Raw genomic sequence first — 17046 nt, forward strand, 5'->3', positions numbered from 1 at the left:
TGTTGTTCCCATTCAGTACATTTTAATTTGTCATTTTATATTTCAGTTATATAATATCCATATGATTTTATATGGATCTTGTCATATGTTTCAAGAGATATTATAAGCACCAGCATTATTATTATTATTATTATTATTCAGCTCTACCTGGAATTGAACTCAGGGCTTGGTGCTTGCGAGGCAAGTGCTCTACCACTGAGGCCATGCCCCCAACACATTTACCTTTAGTTTGTTTTTCACCTAGAGTCTCATGCTTTTGCCCAGGACAGCCTAGAACCACCATCCTCCTACATCCACCTCCCTAATAACAGGGACTATAGGTTTGGATACCTGGTCTATAATCATTTACTGAAGCATTTTTGTGGTAGTTATGTAAGACTCTTTGTCAGATAATTTCCAACATCTGATTAATTTTTGTTTTGGTGTTAGTTGATTGTCTATTCTCAATGAAGATGCTATTTTCCTGGTTTTTCAAATGATGGATTTTTTTTGTAAAAAGTGAATATTTTAGATATTATGTCAGGATACTCTGGATCTTATGTAAAGCCTTTGTTTAATCAGTTGATCACCCTTATAGGTCTAATACTCAGATTCAGGTCTTCTTTTGTCAGTTGTGGTTACAATTTTTAAAAGAGCTTTTGTTGTTTCCATATATTTGGATAATTTGCAAATCCTGTGGTTCCTACTGAGTACTTCCTGTGCTGCCTGTGGAAATAGAACCTGTTTCTCCAGGTGAGACCCCCTGTATCTCTAAGTGAGCCCACAGGGGAAAAAAGTGCTTACCTGCTTTCTTGTCAGTGAGGCTGATACTCAATTCTTCTCCCAGTGCTACTGGGTCCCCCCTGTTATTGTCAGTGATGTGGGGAGGAGTGAGGCTGCCTGAGACAACTTCTGTTTCTAGATGGGGGACTGGTAATAAAGATCTTAGCTGCAGTGTTTTCCTTTAATCCTAGGACTCTAGACACTCACTTTCCCCGTTTGCCCTCTCAGAGTTTTTCTGTGGTTGCCTCTTGTGTTACCTCAGGGTTTACAATTTTACTTAGAAGATAAAAGAGAGTTGAGTCTACACTGTATTATACGGACCCCTTCCTTACAACCTACACGGTTCATTCATCCATTTCCTCAATTATCATTTCTAAGACTGTGTGAATTGAGTAATACCCAGAAGGGAACATTTCTGTCTGGAGTAGGGCGATGGGTAATAACAAATAATTAAATAGGTGTTAACTCTGTAACACGTCCAAATTATAAATGGAAGTTAGGTTAATCCCTCCTTGGATCTAACTAGTCCTTCAAATCAAACTCCCAAACAATTCCTGTGCCTATCTCTCCTTTCTTAGAGGCTCCCACATCTCTTGCCCTTTTCTTCTCTCATCTGAGTGAGACACTGATGTGTCTGGCTGGTCACCTTCACTTTAGGATTCCCTGAAATCCTATTTCATGATGCTTCAGAATGGCTCTGTAAGATAATGGTCATAACTACCACCTGATGGAAACTAGTCAACAGGACCATAGTGACTTCAGTGCCTACTATGCTTACAAGATGTGCTCCACATTCCTTGGGTCAGTATATTCACCTCATAGTCTGATCCTGTGCTAGTCTCAAATCTTATTTCACATCCGTCTTTTCTTGCACACTACAATCTAGAAATACCACATGCTAGTAGCTATTTCTTAAAAGAACTATGGCATATCCACTCTTGATTACATGGTATGTACTTGCGCCTTTACCTGGAATGCTTCTCTATCTCTCTAGTTGTCTACATATAGAACCACATTTATGTGATACAGCAAGGTACAAATGTCTCCTCAAGGAAGGGATGACTTTCCCTAAATGTTATTCATTCTTTTTAATAAATAAAAAGTAAGAGTAAGAGAGAGAACAAGAAACAGTGGGAGAGTTGTTTTGTGGATGGGCTTGATGAACCCACTTTAGGATAGCTGTGACCTTAGGATATGACCTTTGTTTTCACTCCTTCCCTGTTTTTTCTGCATAGATGGGCTCAACTCTTCCCATTTCCATTATGAGGAATGTTGGTAGAGGCATCCAGCTACTCTGTCAGTTCTCTGGTTGGTTATCCCAGCCCATAGTGAAGTGGAAAGACTAAGAAGGAGTTGAACTACCTGCAGACTCCAAAGTGAATAAAGACCCATATGGTTGTTTTGATGTGGAGACCTCTCTTGTGGTTCAAGAAAATTCTGGGATCATATCATGTTCCATGCTACTTACTGACCAGAGTCCAGAAATGAAATCCAGAATATTGACAGAAAGTCAGTTAAAAATGGGAAGGTACTGTATAGCACTTTGGAGGAAAAGATTATCTCTGGATTGTTTAGTATTGTTTTATTTTAATGATTTTGAAAAGTCAAAGTAAATGAGGCATAAAAAGAAAATCATAAACATTTGATTAGGTGGAAACAGAATGACTTACCATTCTTAGGATTAGAATTAAGTATTTTCTTCATCAGAAGATCATCCCCATGGGAACTGTTTAGGAGATAAACTAGCAGAAAGGGGAGTGTTATGGGTGAGAATATGGTCTATGTATATGTATATTTATGTATGAAAATAGAATAAAGAAATCAATTAAAATTGTTTTAAAAAGGGGGAAGAAAGGTAGAAAGAGTAAGGCAGAGGTAAAATGGTTGGCAAATATGACCAAAGTACATTACACACATGTATGGAGATATGCAGTGATCACTTTGCATAATTAAATTAACTAAAAAAATCACTCCATGGAACACTTCTCCAAACTTAATATATACAAAACATAAGAAAATTAAATTTAGAATCAAGAAAAATATTGGTTACTCATTTTTATAAAAAGCCATTAGTCTGTGACACAGAATAGAATAAAAATATAATTTCAGGAATGATTTAGTAAGTAATAGAACAATTAGTGCTAACCTAAATATTCCAGAATTAGAATTGAAGAGGCTCAGTTTTCCAGTTAAAACACAAAATTATCAGACTGCATGAAAATTACCATTTGTTGAATCCATAAGACAAAAAGTAAAGCACATGAGTTATTTCTGAAACATAAAAAGGAACAAATATTTGAGACAAATATTATTCACAGAAAAACCATAAGAAATATATATATATATATATATATATATATATATATATATATATTAGTGCCACAAAAAGTTTTAAGAAAAATTAGTGTAAATGGAATTATTTCATAAATATAAAAAGTTAATTCACCAGGGAAATATAAACATTTTACATATAAGTTAACCTCATGTATTTAACCATCTGAAGCAAACATCCATGGAAATAGAAAGAAAATTTGCAAATTGTGTCTTCCAAAAGTGATTAGGTAAACAAAGTTAGCAGGAACATTGACAGTTTGAGTTGCAAATAAATCAGCCTGAACTAATAATCATGAAAAGGCTACACCTCAAATAAAATTTTTGTGCTGATGGGGATCAAACCGAGGACCCTGTTATGCTAAGCAAGCACTCTACCACTGAGCTACACACACTGGCCCCCAAAACATTAATTTAAATCACAGAGGGAACATTTACAACATTTCACCATGTATAAGCACATAAAATGGTTTTCAGGGGCTGGTGTAGTGGCTCAAGTCATAGAGAGCCTGCCTAGATAGGAAAATAAAATCTAGATAGATCGACTTACTCAGAAATCCAAAGACTTTTTATTTCTTTGGTTTTTGTTTGTTTGTTGCAACAGGGTCATGCTATGTAGTCCTGGCTGGCCTTGAACTTGCAATCCTTCTGCCTCAGCCTTCCCAGTACAGGAATCACAGGTGTGGCCAGAAATGCCAACTTTAACATATAAAAGAAATTATAGAAAAACATCCTTGTGATGCAAGAGGATTCCTTAAATGAGAATCAAATGGCCTTTGCAGTAAACAAACATTAAGAGGTCTCATTCTGTTTTTTCACAGGCATTTTTTCAGACTTCACACTGTTCAATGGTTTCTGTTGTTCTGGTGATCTTCTGCATTGCTGGCATTGCTGTTTATTTCATTTGGAAGAGAGTTTTATTCTCCAAATCCTCTGGTAAGTAAAGGAGGGAGGAAGGGAGGCAAACTGGAAAGGAGGGAGGAAAGGGAGAGAGAGAGAGAGAGAGAGAGAGAGAGAGAGAGAGAGAGCGAATGGGGCTCTAGCTGGTACAACAGAGTCAGGATCAGAGATTTTCACTGTAGTTTGTGTGTGTTTGTACACAGAAGTAAAAGTGAACAACAAGATGAGGTAATATTCAGCCTCAAGAATAGTTTTCATCCTCAGGAGTCAATTTTCTCCTCTTTGGAGGTGACACTTCCCCTGAGGGTGCATGCTTTAATCCCCCCTCCCCAACTCAGCAACTTCTCTCTGATATCCCCATCATCACAACCACAGGATCCTAGAGTCCAATTCATCTCTTCAGTATGGGTAATCCTGATACTGTCTGATTCCAGAGAGAGAGAGAGAGAGAGAGAGACGTTCAGTACAGGGACTGGGGAGTTGGCACAGAAGGAGAGTTCCAGGAGAGGCCCTGTCATTCACACTCCCAGCTTGTCACCTGAGCTGTGAGCCATGTTTGTGTTAGTACCTTATACATTACTCTGCTGAACACTAAATGTTCTGTTTGTGTTTCAGGAAACATTCGGAAAAGAAGCGTTAAGTATCTTATTTGGACCCTTCCATACATAGTTCTCCCAAGGCCTAGGTGGTTTGAGCCATCTATACCCTATTGTGTTTAAGATCAGACAGAAAGGTTGAATAAAGACAAACAGTTGGTTTTGTTTCACCATCCACTAATAAGAAACCAATCCTTACATATCTGGGAGCATTTGTAAAAGGCCTAAGATTTATATGATCTAAAGAGAAAAAAGTATTTTTATTCATTTATTCATATGTGTATACATTGTTTGGGTTATCTCTCACCCCCTCTCCTGCCCCCCCCCACTCCTTTCCTTCCAGGCAGAACCTGTTCTGCTCTCTTCTCCAATTTTGTTGAAGAGAAGACATAGCAATAATAAGAAAGACAAAGCGTTTTTGCTAGTTGAGATAAGGATAGCTATACAGAGAGATTCCTAGCATTGCTTCTATGCACACGTGTATTACAACCCTAATTGATTCATCTCTCCCAGACCTAAGAAAAAAGTATTTTGGCTTTAGTATGGGAATCTGGGTATGGAAACATTCTACAATTGCCTGCAAATTTTGTCTGTTGCTATATTTCATGCAGTAGAAGAACAGTAGATTTCTTGAACACTCTGAGGGTATGTGGACCCAGAACACTGAGAAAACTGTGGGGTGTCACCCTTCACATCCTTGATTATTTGAGCTTTTCTTTATCCAGGCCTGAATTCCACAGGATATTCTGTTCTGTCTTTCAGGAGAAATCCAGGATAAACCGGGTAGGAGCAATGTCACCTGCAGAACTTTCCTCCCATACACTCACTGTGGTCCTGTTCTGTGACTTGCTTCTCTTCTATGGTTTTGGTTTCAGATTGGAGAGACAGGAAGGTAAGAGTAGCCATTCCACCAACCCTCCTTTGTCTCCTCCTTTTATGTCCTCAGGTTTATGAACTCTTACACCTGAGGTCCATGTATTCCTAAAGAGCAACCTTGTGATGGGCTTCAAAGTTGTTGAGACCTGAAGCTGTTGGTGAATATTGGGTGAGGCACATTTTGAAAAGAGGTTTTTTTGGCCACAGGAAATTTCTGATGAATCTGTGTCCCAAAGAGGGCAACCACCTCATTCTCTCCCCTCTCCTTGTTTCCTGCTCTTCACATGACATGCTTGCTCCATCTGCTTGTTTTCAGAATATACATATGACTGCAAATATGCCAGTACCAAGAGATGATGGGATGGCCGTGGGACAGAGCCTTGGATGGGCATAGGAGAGGGAGCTGATGAGTAACAGATATGGGATCACTGAGTGATACTGAGGGTCACATGATCTTCATGTGATGAATCTGTGATTCACCCCATGGCACACCTCCCCCCAGACATTCTTCTCCATCCAGATCTGGTATGCAAGTCAGGGTGGTGATCACAAAGTTTCAGGAAATTGAGGGCACTAGTGACTGGACAGGTTGCTGAGCTGATGGAGAAGTAAGCAAAGTTAGGAAGGAATTATAGATGGAAAGAAATTGGATAGTAGAGTCATTTGAGCTCTCACAAAACAAATAATGGATTTATATTTAGGGACAGTGGTGGGGTCAGGGTGGTATACAAATTGTGACCTCACAGTTAGACTTCTAGAGTTAGTGAGGCATCAGGCTGTACTAAAGATGAGAGAAGGGACTGGAAAGACAGCGTCTAGTGGAGTCTGTATCCTAGACCTCACTTAATACCATCCTGAGTATGTGCTAGGAGATAGGGTGACCTCTGTACCTAGCTCAAGAGAAACGGAATTTCCCTCACAGTAACATATTATCTCTCTCCTTTCCTTATTGTGACTAATGGAGTTGCCTCTGGACCTAGACATGGCTCACCTCCATCTCCACATCTCAGCTCCGAAAGCTGTATCCTATAAGGATATTCTTCAGCGTGTTTTCTACTTGGAGAAGAGATTTTTGATAACCTATGCAGTGACTTCTCCAGGTTTCTAAGCAGGGAAATATTTCTGGGAAGTGTTGGCTGGACACAATAAAATATCATGCTTGGGAGTGTGCGAAGGTAAGTATGGACTGGAAGAAGCAGTAAGCAAATCTGAATCCAATAAATGGGTACTGGATCATTGGACAAGAGACAGAAAATTGGTATTTTGTAAATAATCCAATAGATTCTGTCTCTAGGAAACATCCCCACATGAGTGGGCATCTTCTTGGACTATGAGGATGGGATATGATCAGTCCCACATTTGTACTCTGACACATCAGATTGAAGGGTTACTGAGGCCCTACATCCAGCATAATCCATATGATGAGGAAAATGTAACTCCCCTTGTCATCTGACCAATGTCTCAGAGAGAGAAGCCTATTTTCAAAATGTCTCCACACCCTCCCACCTAGAAAACAGAACCCTCCATTCCTTTCATCTGCGAAAGAGTCACACTTCACACTCTCTTTTAGGTGCTATGTTTTCTTTCCCAGACCCAGAACCCTGCACAGCCAGAAGAGATGGGTTTTAGGAAAGAGGATCCATCCATGTTAAGGATCAAGGCTGTCCTGAGGTGTAGAAGGAAGAAGTTAGAAATAGGATTTAGTTCGTGAAAACTCCATTCAGCTGTGAGATCTGGGATGAGTCTCATGCTCCTTACTTGTTAGTTGGGACAGTGATTTGCACCTCAAAAATCACGGTGAGGTATAAAGAGAAAATAAATGTGCATCATGCTTACATTCTGTTAATGGCATAATGTTTACAAATGATGTATTCATAGACTACATTTACCCTAAATGACCTCTATCTCACATTAACACAATTTTCAAATAACCTGTGTAGGTATTAAGTACCTATTCTGTGCTAGGCAGAAGAATTGAAGAGGAGTGAGCATTTCCTAACTCATTCAATCAAATCCACATTAACAATACCAAAATTAGCCAAAGATATTATAGGAATAGAAAACTACCATGTCCCCAATGAACATTAATACCTCATTACTGGGCAAAATTTTAGCAAATTATATTTAACACTATATTTAGCAGTTACAGTGGTATACACCTGATTCCCAGCACTTAGAAGGCTGAGGCACGAGGATGATGAGTTTGAGGCTAGCTTGGGCTGCATAGCAAGACTCTTTCTCAAAAAAGATGAAATAAAGAAAGGAAGGAAAAAGGAAGGAAGGAAAGAAGAGAAGGAGGGAGGGAAGAAGAAAAGAATGGAGGGGAAAGGGAGAGGAGAAAGGAAAGGAAAGGCAAAGAAGGAAAGGAAAGGAAAATGAAGGAAAAGAAAGACTAGTCTGTTCAAGGCCAATGAATCACTACTGAGCGTGACTTACCTGTTAATACAGAATAGGTATAGTAATATTCACTATCAGCCAATATAATTCACCACACTGACAAGCATCATCATACAAAGAATACGTGAATAGCTTTTAAGGATATTGTAGTAAGTGAAAAAAAATGGCTATTTCAAATGGTTATACATGCATGATTTTAGTTATAAAATATTCTCAAAATATACATAAATGGAGAACAGATAAGTGATTGACAAAAAGGTTGAGAAAGTAGAGGCTGGGTGTCCACATAAAGAGAAATCAAGATGGAGATCATTTATGGTGATGGATCCATGTTTTGATCAAAATGATGGATATGAAATATATATGCAATAAATTGCAGAGAACTGCATAGATGCACATACACACACTGTGTGGATGAAGAAGCTGTGATGTCTGTCTAAATATTATGCCAAGTTTACTTTCCTGCTTTTAGAATGTGCTATAGTTATATAAAATGTTATCATTGGAAGGTATTTGGGATTACTATTTTTGCAACTCCCTGTGCCATTTATTTTTAAACAAAAAATTTGATTATAACCCTACACTGTCTGAAAATAAAATGCTTATTGGAAAAAGTGATTCTATTGGGATACAAGCAATTAAACAAGCATTAGTAAACCATTTCAGAGATTTAACTAGTGTAACTCAATAAAACAATAATAAAACAGAGGTGTCGGCATGATGGAAGAGTAGGATGTGCCCCCATCCCTTCTCCCACAGAGATAACAAGATAAAAAGAATATGTTGATCAGAATGCCTCTGTGAGATCTCTCAAGTCCATTTTAGAAATATAGCATGCAGGTCATCATAAAACCAGGAGAGGATTCAGTGAGAGAGACAGGAAAATTCATGATGTTTTGCACATCACCTGTGTCCCTCTCTCAATCCATCCTCATGCAGTGAAACTGGGATGAAGTGCCACACAGAACATACTCCATTATGATGGAAACAAAAGATTACTTGGTGAATCCCACATTCTAGCAAGTCCAGGAGGTGCCCAGGGTATTGGTTTCTGTGTTGCCTAACTTGGAGTGCCAAAAAGATGGTCAGCATTGCTTAGAAACTGCTGAAAAGATGAAGTGGTATCAGGGTGGTGGTAGTCTATGAAGCTTTAAGCTCTTGCTCACACAGAGACACCTAGTTGACAATTTATGAAACAGAATACCCTGTGAGAGCTCTAGAGAACAGTTGAAAAATCTATATTACCTAGACCAATGTGAAACCAAGAAAACATCCCACTAAAATGAAAACTTTAGAGCACTTTACAACCACCTGGGCCCTACATACAACACAGCACAGTGCTGTGTCCCACACATTGGGGATCCTCAGTCGGGATGGAAATGAAAGATGGGCCCTGTATTCATTGTTCTGGCTTGCTTTAGGGGCAGCTCAAGTGACTGACTGCTTTATCTGTTGCTTTAATTCAGAGCATTGCTGGAACTGGCAGCATAATTTGGACTTCCATTCTTCCAATTACGTCTAAATTGACTCTGTTTCCAAATAAAGTAACTTTCTGGGGTATTTGGAGTTAGGACTTCAACATATATATTTTGAAGATAAACAATACAACATATACCACTATTTTTAGCCATAAAAAAAGAAAGAGCTCTCTATGAAATGATAGGAGCCAGGTGCTATGGTGCCAGTCTGTATTCCCAGCTATAAGCTATGGCAGGAGGATCCCATGAGCCCAGGAGTTTTGAGGCCAGTCTGGGCAGCATAGTGAGATCTGGCCTCAAAAAATACAGGATAATTTCTGAGATGCATATTAAGTATGGTAGCAAATGTCTATATTCCTAGCACTTGGAGAGCTGAGGCAAGAGGATCAAGAGTTCAAGGACAGCTTTGGTTGCATAGCCAGACTCTTTCTCAAAAGAACAATATTCAGGGCTGGTAGAGTGGCTCAAGTGGTAAAACTGACTGCTTAGCAAGTGTGAGGCCCTGAGTTCAAACCCCAGTATCACCACACACACACACACAAACCAAAAGCAATGTTCCAAGTAATAATATTTTATAATTTATGTAAGAAAGTCTGAAAAGAACATGAACTAATTGTGAATATTCATGTCCCTTAAAAAAAGTCCTTAAAGTTTGCACCAGACCGCTAATATAGCTGGCTGTGGGAAGTACCTGGGTTTCTGGTAAGGAAGGTATACAGGAGATTTTGCAATGTGTATCCTACCTCTATTCCTTGCATTTTGAACCAGGGGCAGATACCATGTATTCAAAAACAAAATTTAAATGTAATAAACCTAAATTGGATCATATTGTTAAACTGAGGCCCCAAACCACTAAAGAGTTTCCCAGAAATTGGGTTTCGTAGCTTGCTTTCTTCTCTAAATTTGCAGATTGTTTAATATGCTGTTATACAATTCAATGATCTGCTCTGGGGCTGTCTGTCCTGACTGTAGGTCAAGCAATGGTCTTTCTCACATCCTTTGTGGCAGCTTTTTTAATTTGCAGAAGTATTACTGTTCTCTTTACTGCTTTCCCTTCAGTGTGGATTTCCTTTCACAACTGGAAGCTTTACACTGCTGTGCAAAACCTGTATGGCAGGTGGCGCTGTTGAGCTTGAGCTGAAATGGAGAGAGGGATGGATGTGAGAAAGTTGTCATCAGCAGCTCTGGAAGGCTAAGTCACAATTCTGAGGAAAGGTCTAGAGGAAAAGTAGCCTCCTGCTGTCCTCATTTCTGAAAACTGTGCAAAAGGAGTTGTGTCTTTTTTGTTTTTACAAGTCCTGATTGAAACTTGCATCTAAAATAATAACAGCAAGAACTTTTATGGGGCTGTGTGTGTGTGTGTGAAACTATATATTCCCATTCTGCAGATGGGTAGACAAAGAAAGTAAGCAAATTACCCATGGACACAGATTGGCAGTTTGAAGCTGGGATCTTTGACATCTTTGAAGTATTCTGTTTTCAGCACCTGCAAAGTTGCTTGTTCTCCTGGAGAAATTATCCCACAATTGTCACTCAGAGACCACAAAACACAGAGCAGTGGCTGCTGGGTAAGCATACAAGCAAGAGGGAAAAGGTGTCAACAAAAACTAGTACATATTTGTAATTTCCGACAGCCTTTAGAATCAGTGGGAAGTCCACTTGTTAGTCTTCAAAGGTATGTCTCACAACACTGGGTCCCCTGAGTTTTTGGAAGTTTTTCTGTTTTCAGGTTGTTTTTGGCACAAAGTTGGCATCTCTGGGTCACCTCTTGAATTGCTTGACACAATCCTGGTCCTGGGAGGTATGGCCTGAAAAATTCAGTTAGTGCATCACGCCCATAATTAGAGCCTCAGAGAAGGTAGTTATTGCTAACATAAACTTCTCAGGTAACAAGAGGACTCCTTGAGAATTTACCTTCCAGTGAGAGGAAGAGTCCCATTCTTTTAAGCTCCATTCTTGGGCTCTTCTCTTACTTGCTCTGAATATTCAGGCAGAAAGAAGGCAAGTCAATTTTAGGTAGCAGAGGGGAGAAAACCACAGTTCTACACACAGCTGCTTTGGCAGATTGATGATTCAGGTGGTTGCCTTGAGATGTTACAGTTTCCCTTTTGATGCCCAGGGCAGTGCATGATAGCCACCTTTTGGTGTGTGGACAGTTTTCATATCTCTTGAGGATGCTTTTTGTCCTTACTATTACAGACTACAAATTTTCTTTCTCTCCATATAGCTCCATGGGCATGAATAATCAAGAAGACATATTTTGTGTCAGTATATTGTCACCCTTCTTCTCTTATGAAAGCTTAATGACACTGGCGAAGGCTACTAGTTCAGCATTTTGGGATGACATATCTTCTAGGAGAGCATTTGATTTCATGACCTCTTGTAGAGTCATTACTGAGTACATAGCATGGTATTTTCCATGATCCACAAAGCCTTTTTCATTGAGGAAGAGTTTCCAATCTGTGTGATCAAGTGATTGGCCCATCAGCTCCAGCAAAGACAGCATCAAGAACTTCCATGTATTTGTGGTGTGGGGGTAGAAGCTTAGGTCCTGCAGGCAGCAGGGTGGCTGGGTTTGAAGCTGATGTTGTTTGAAGGATTGCATTAAGATCATCTAGCAATATAACCTGATATCTCCCCAGCCTCCCAGCAGTTAGCCAGCATCTGCTCTTCTGCTCCAGCAGATATAAGACCTGATGTGGCACATGCACAGTAATAGAATTTCTCACCTTCCTTCAGAACATCACAACTGGTTGCTACTGCCTGAGACAAGGAGGCCATCCCTTGGTTGTGGGGTTCAATTGTTTTAAGAATTATGTTGCAGTGTGGGAAACTTAACCCAGTAATTTAATAAGAATTCCCAATCCAATTCCTTGTTGCTCATGCACTTACAATTGAAATGTTTTTTAAGGTTAGGCAGTCCCAACTGGGGGCAGACATCAATTGGTTCTCTCAAGTTTTATAAGTTTTATAAGCAGTTTCACCTCCCGTTAATCAAAGTAAAAGCTCAAGCTCTGTCACAATTAAAGCCTCATATAGAGGCATTACTAAAAGTCCGAAATTAGATATCCATTTCCTGCAATAGTCTGCCATTTCCAGAAACCCTTGCAAATGTCTGTGGATCCAGGGATACAGAATGCAGGCAATAGCATTTTTCCACTCAGCCACTTGACCTCATTGACATTGCTGCAATTGGAATCCAAGGTAAACAATCTGTTGTTTGCAAATTTTTTCTTTAGAAGACACCTTATACCCACATTCAGCAAGGCGATTAAGAGTCTGAATGGTGTTTACTAGGCAATGCACATAAGGTAGGTTGGCCATCTACAAGTCATCTACAGTTTGCAGGAGGGTTGCTGAGTTAATTGCAAGATTCTCAGGTCTCCAGCCAATATTTCCCCAAATATGGTAGGAGAGGTTTTGAATCCCTGAGGGAGTGAGTACTGCCCATAGTATTAAAGAGTAATTTTTGATTGAGGGACTATTCATTCGAAGGCAAAAAGTAATTGTGACTCTTTTTCAGGTGGAATGCAAAAGAAAGCATCTTTGAGATGAAGAACTATGAACCACTTACACTTTATTGGTAAGGCTGTCAAAGGAGTGTAGGGATTAGGTACTGTAGGGAAAATGTCCTGGACTATTGCAATAACAGACCATAGGTCATGAATAAAGCTATATTACTTAGATTCTTTCTTTCTTTGTTTGTTTCTTTCTTTCCTTCCTCCCTCCCTTCCTCCTTCCCTCCTTCCCTCCCTCCCTTCTTCCTTCCTTTCCTCCTTTCTTCCTTCCTTTCTCTCTCTCTCTTTTTATTTTACTTTATTTTATCAATTTTACATTTATTCACATGTGTATACATTGTTTAGGCCACCTCTCCCCACACTGCCTCTCTCTCCCTTCCTTCCTTCCTTCCTTTCTTCCTCTCTCTCTCTCCTTTCTTTCTTTCCTGGCAGATTAGGAGTATTATAAGGTGGCTGGCAGGGCTGAATCAAATTGCACTTTAAAAATTCTTGAAGAATGGGTGAGATTCCCTAAAATGCCTCCTGCCTCAAAGAGTATTGCTCTAAGTGAGTAGCCCCATCAGCCTATATTGTTGCATTGACCCTTTGGTGGATTTCAGGGTGGGCATTGACTCACCCTCTGATGACTTACCTGAGTTAACATTAGTTGAAGATAAAGTGCCTGTTCAGGTGACACTTTTACTGGCATTTGCTGCTTTACTTGGAAAAATGTCACTTTCACATTGAGTTTGCAGAGCAAGAATTGACCTAGCAGGGGAAATGGATACTCCAGTACATACAAGAAGCTGTGAGTTAGGTGCAGGTCACCCAGGCTCCACTTTATTGGAGGCTGTTCTTGGGATTTTCCTGATAATCCTGTGATAGGCACAGTTATATTCATCCTTTCTTTGCTAAAGGGGTCCTAAAACTGACTACATAGCTCCAGTATAGATAAGGAAGTTTATGCACTTGTTCCCCACTGTCATTTGTACCTGGGACTCCTGTGCAGCATAATGATTGGAGTGGAAAGAATCACGGTAGCCCCAGGACCTCCTCATTGCTCCACAAAACCACAATGATACCTGACATCTGATGCTTCAACTCAAGCTGGTCCTTTTCTATTTAAGAGTTTGGAGTAGTGCTTTTTCCAGTGCCCTTCCTCACTTCAGTATAAAGAATGATTCTTCCCTTTGAGCCTCTTTCCTTTTAAGGTATGGCGTCTAGTTTCCAGCTCTGGGTATATTGGATGAAGATGTTGGCTTGTTTGACCTTTCAATTTTCTCAGTCATTATAGACCTAATGGGCTATTTGCCCCAACTGACTAGGGCTCATACCCACCGTCCCTTCAATTTTCTGTAATTTTGTCTAATGTCATATGCAGTCTACCCAAGGAAGGTCAAATTGACCATCCATATGATTGGGGGGACTTTGGTTTAACCCAGCATATTTCTTTTAGGTTTAGCATAGTCTTTCTAACCAGGGTAAGAGGTTTTCAGTCATCCCTTGCTGTAGTCATTGTATCTTAAATAAGATATATTTACCTTCTTGGCTTAGGTACCTCCCAGGACAAACTTATGATAGTGACCCAGTAAGGGTCTGTCATCATTAAAGTTGGGTCCCAGTTTAATTCTTGCACTGGTATTGCATCTCTTGATGCATCTATATAGATCACTAATGACTCTTTACTATTGCTTCCTCCTCTGTGGTCTCGTATTCTGCTACAGAATCTGCCACATGCTTTGTGATTGTGTTTGTATGTCAATTTTTCCTATCAGAATAGTGAGTTATTCATCTTTGAATTCCTATCAGATGACTATTTGTTGAATGAATACATGAAAAGCTCAGAGTGCAACCATCAAGCAAAAACCCAGCAAAGGACATACCTTTGAATTGAAACTGCGCTCAGGGTGGTTGTGACTCATGGATTAGCTGCATAAGTGCAAGGCAGAGACTGAAGTCCTGATGCGTTACCTGTGTGGTGTGGCCTCTCCTCCATATCTCCTGACCCATCATGCTATTCAAAACCTTCTGATCCATTCCATCCCTCTCTAACCTTATCTTTCACTTTGCTCATTGTAAATTATTTGATAAGGGCATTGTGATCTTTGTTCCAAACAGAAACTATTCTCTCTCCTGAGCCTATTTTAGTTTTGTCTTTCCCTAGGAGGTGCCCCTGATATCACTCATCCTTCTTTTCCTCAAACTTACCTGCCACAAATCTTCAGTTCCCATAAACTCACTTCACACCTAACCTCAGTGCACTCTAACATTCATTTTGTGTTTCTCTAAAGATGTAGACACCATATTGCTCATTAAACATAAGGACATTTGTGATTCCTTTTCCTGTGTTTTGGGGATCCCTACCTTTTAGAAGTCAGAGACCACCATCCATATGCAAAGAGGAAAATGCCAGTTTCCCAACATTCATTAAGCTTGGTCAGGGACAGATGGTCCTGCCCACACTTTGAGTCCCTGACATCAAGAACTTCCCTTGTGAGAGATGGCACAGCAGTGGCAGAGAAGGTTACAGTAACAAGATTTGCAATGTGAATCTAAGAGAGACTTGTCCATCAGTAGCAGCTGTGGCTTAACACCTGATCGTGTGTGCATTTTCCCTTGAAGTATAGCCTCAAGTTCTCTAGACCCATAGAGATACTGTGAGCTATCCAACAGCCTTTAAGCAATTGTTTTTCTGTTTGCTTCTGATTAAATCAGATTTCCATGATGCTTACTGTTCCTCCCCAGAGCTGTTTTGAACCAGCCCAGCTCTGAGTTAGGCTTCTGACCTCACTTCCATAGCCTTCTTGGGATGAGCGATTTGTTTTTAGACAGCCTCACTCAGTGCTCCATTACCATGTTCAATACCATGTTCTGGCAGTTCCTAGGCATTCTGTATTTATTACTCCCTGATGGACACATGGAGACTCTGTGAAGCACCTTTTTCTTCAGATCCTGAGGTGCTGTTGGCCAGCTTGACTGCCACAGCCTCTTTGGCTTGTTCTCCTGGTCAGTGCTGTGACTGACTCACACCCTAGAGAAATAACTTTGAATCCAGGGGCCATAACAACTGCTCTCTCCATCTGTTCTAAGGAGCACAATCCTTGAAAGGTGGATTCTGAGGTCCTCAAATATCCTACTATCTGCAATGATTGGACAATGCTGGGAAACACTAACACTGTATTGGGCATCACAGCACACAAATGTGCCCAGGTTCTTCATTAAGATAGTGGTTCTTGTTGTATATTACCCCAACTGTACCAATGTATCCCTGCATAAATCCACTATTGGACTTTGTGAAATCTTGAGTAACACATATCTTCCATATCTCTCATCCTCAGCTCCTGCCCAACTTCCTTTCTTTTCCCATCAATCTGGCCCCTCAGACTTCTTAATTCCCATTGTTGATTTTTTTCATTTTGGTCATGTATCATTTCCTGGTTTTAAATAGTTGTCAGCTGTCAGTGTTCTCTTGTAATTCACTAAGGTTCCTAGGATAATTATTGAATTTATTTCCCAAGATGGTATAATACAAGGTCACACAATCATATCCCCCACAACATGCATCAGCAGACGAAAGTCTCTTTGTGGAGCCATGAGACTCAGGCAGGAGGTTGTGAGAGTCTAATGGAGGCCAACACTTAGCTAGGTCATCTTGAGAGTCTAAATTTGTACTGGAGGCAGACCTAGTGATCGTCCAACAGATCTCAAAACTAGAAATGGCAGTGCTTCCCAATGGGCTTTGTTACAACCCCATTTGACCATGAACCCACTAGCAAAACCATCTGCCTCGGGGTCCAGGAGTAATGACTTGGAAGATGGCCTCTCTTGCTCATTGACATGGGTCTTGGCAGGTGGCATGAAAGTTACTCTGTAACTCAGCTCTAGGCCCCTCAGCAGTGGTCCTGGCTTTATATGTGTACATAACATATGTATGCTTAGATGGAGATTCATTTGTCTGTGCCATGAGGACAGACTCTCTGGCCTCCATCCCCATCTGATTTAAAGGGTCCTGTCTTGGCTTTCTCCCTCTCTACAAGAAGAGATACCCCACCCATGGAGAGAGCTGCTGGGAGACTTCTCACTTGAGCCTCCACGACAGACTTACCAATCTCTTCTCCGCAGCAGATGCTGATGGGGTGCTTTCTTAGCTCCAGTTCTTTTTAGCCACAACCAGGAACTATCCTACCCATGTAGGAAGACACCAGGACT

General features: G+C 40.3%; 1 protein-coding gene across 1 annotated transcript in view; it reads left to right on the plus strand.

The window, feature by feature from the left end:
* Positions 1-17046, plus strand: part of LOC109679453 (butyrophilin-like protein 3) — a 57582-nt gene that overhangs the window by 22738 nt on the left and 17798 nt on the right. The window contains exon 4 of the mRNA XM_074057404.1: positions 5352-5481. Coding sequence (XP_073913505.1) covers positions 5352-5481 — 130 coding nt within the window. The remainder of the gene's footprint in view (positions 1-5351; positions 5482-17046) is intronic.

Source organism: Castor canadensis, chromosome 16 (assembly GCF_047511655.1).
Source record: "Castor canadensis chromosome 16, mCasCan1.hap1v2, whole genome shotgun sequence".
Lineage (NCBI taxonomy): Eukaryota > Metazoa > Chordata > Mammalia > Rodentia > Castoridae > Castor > Castor canadensis.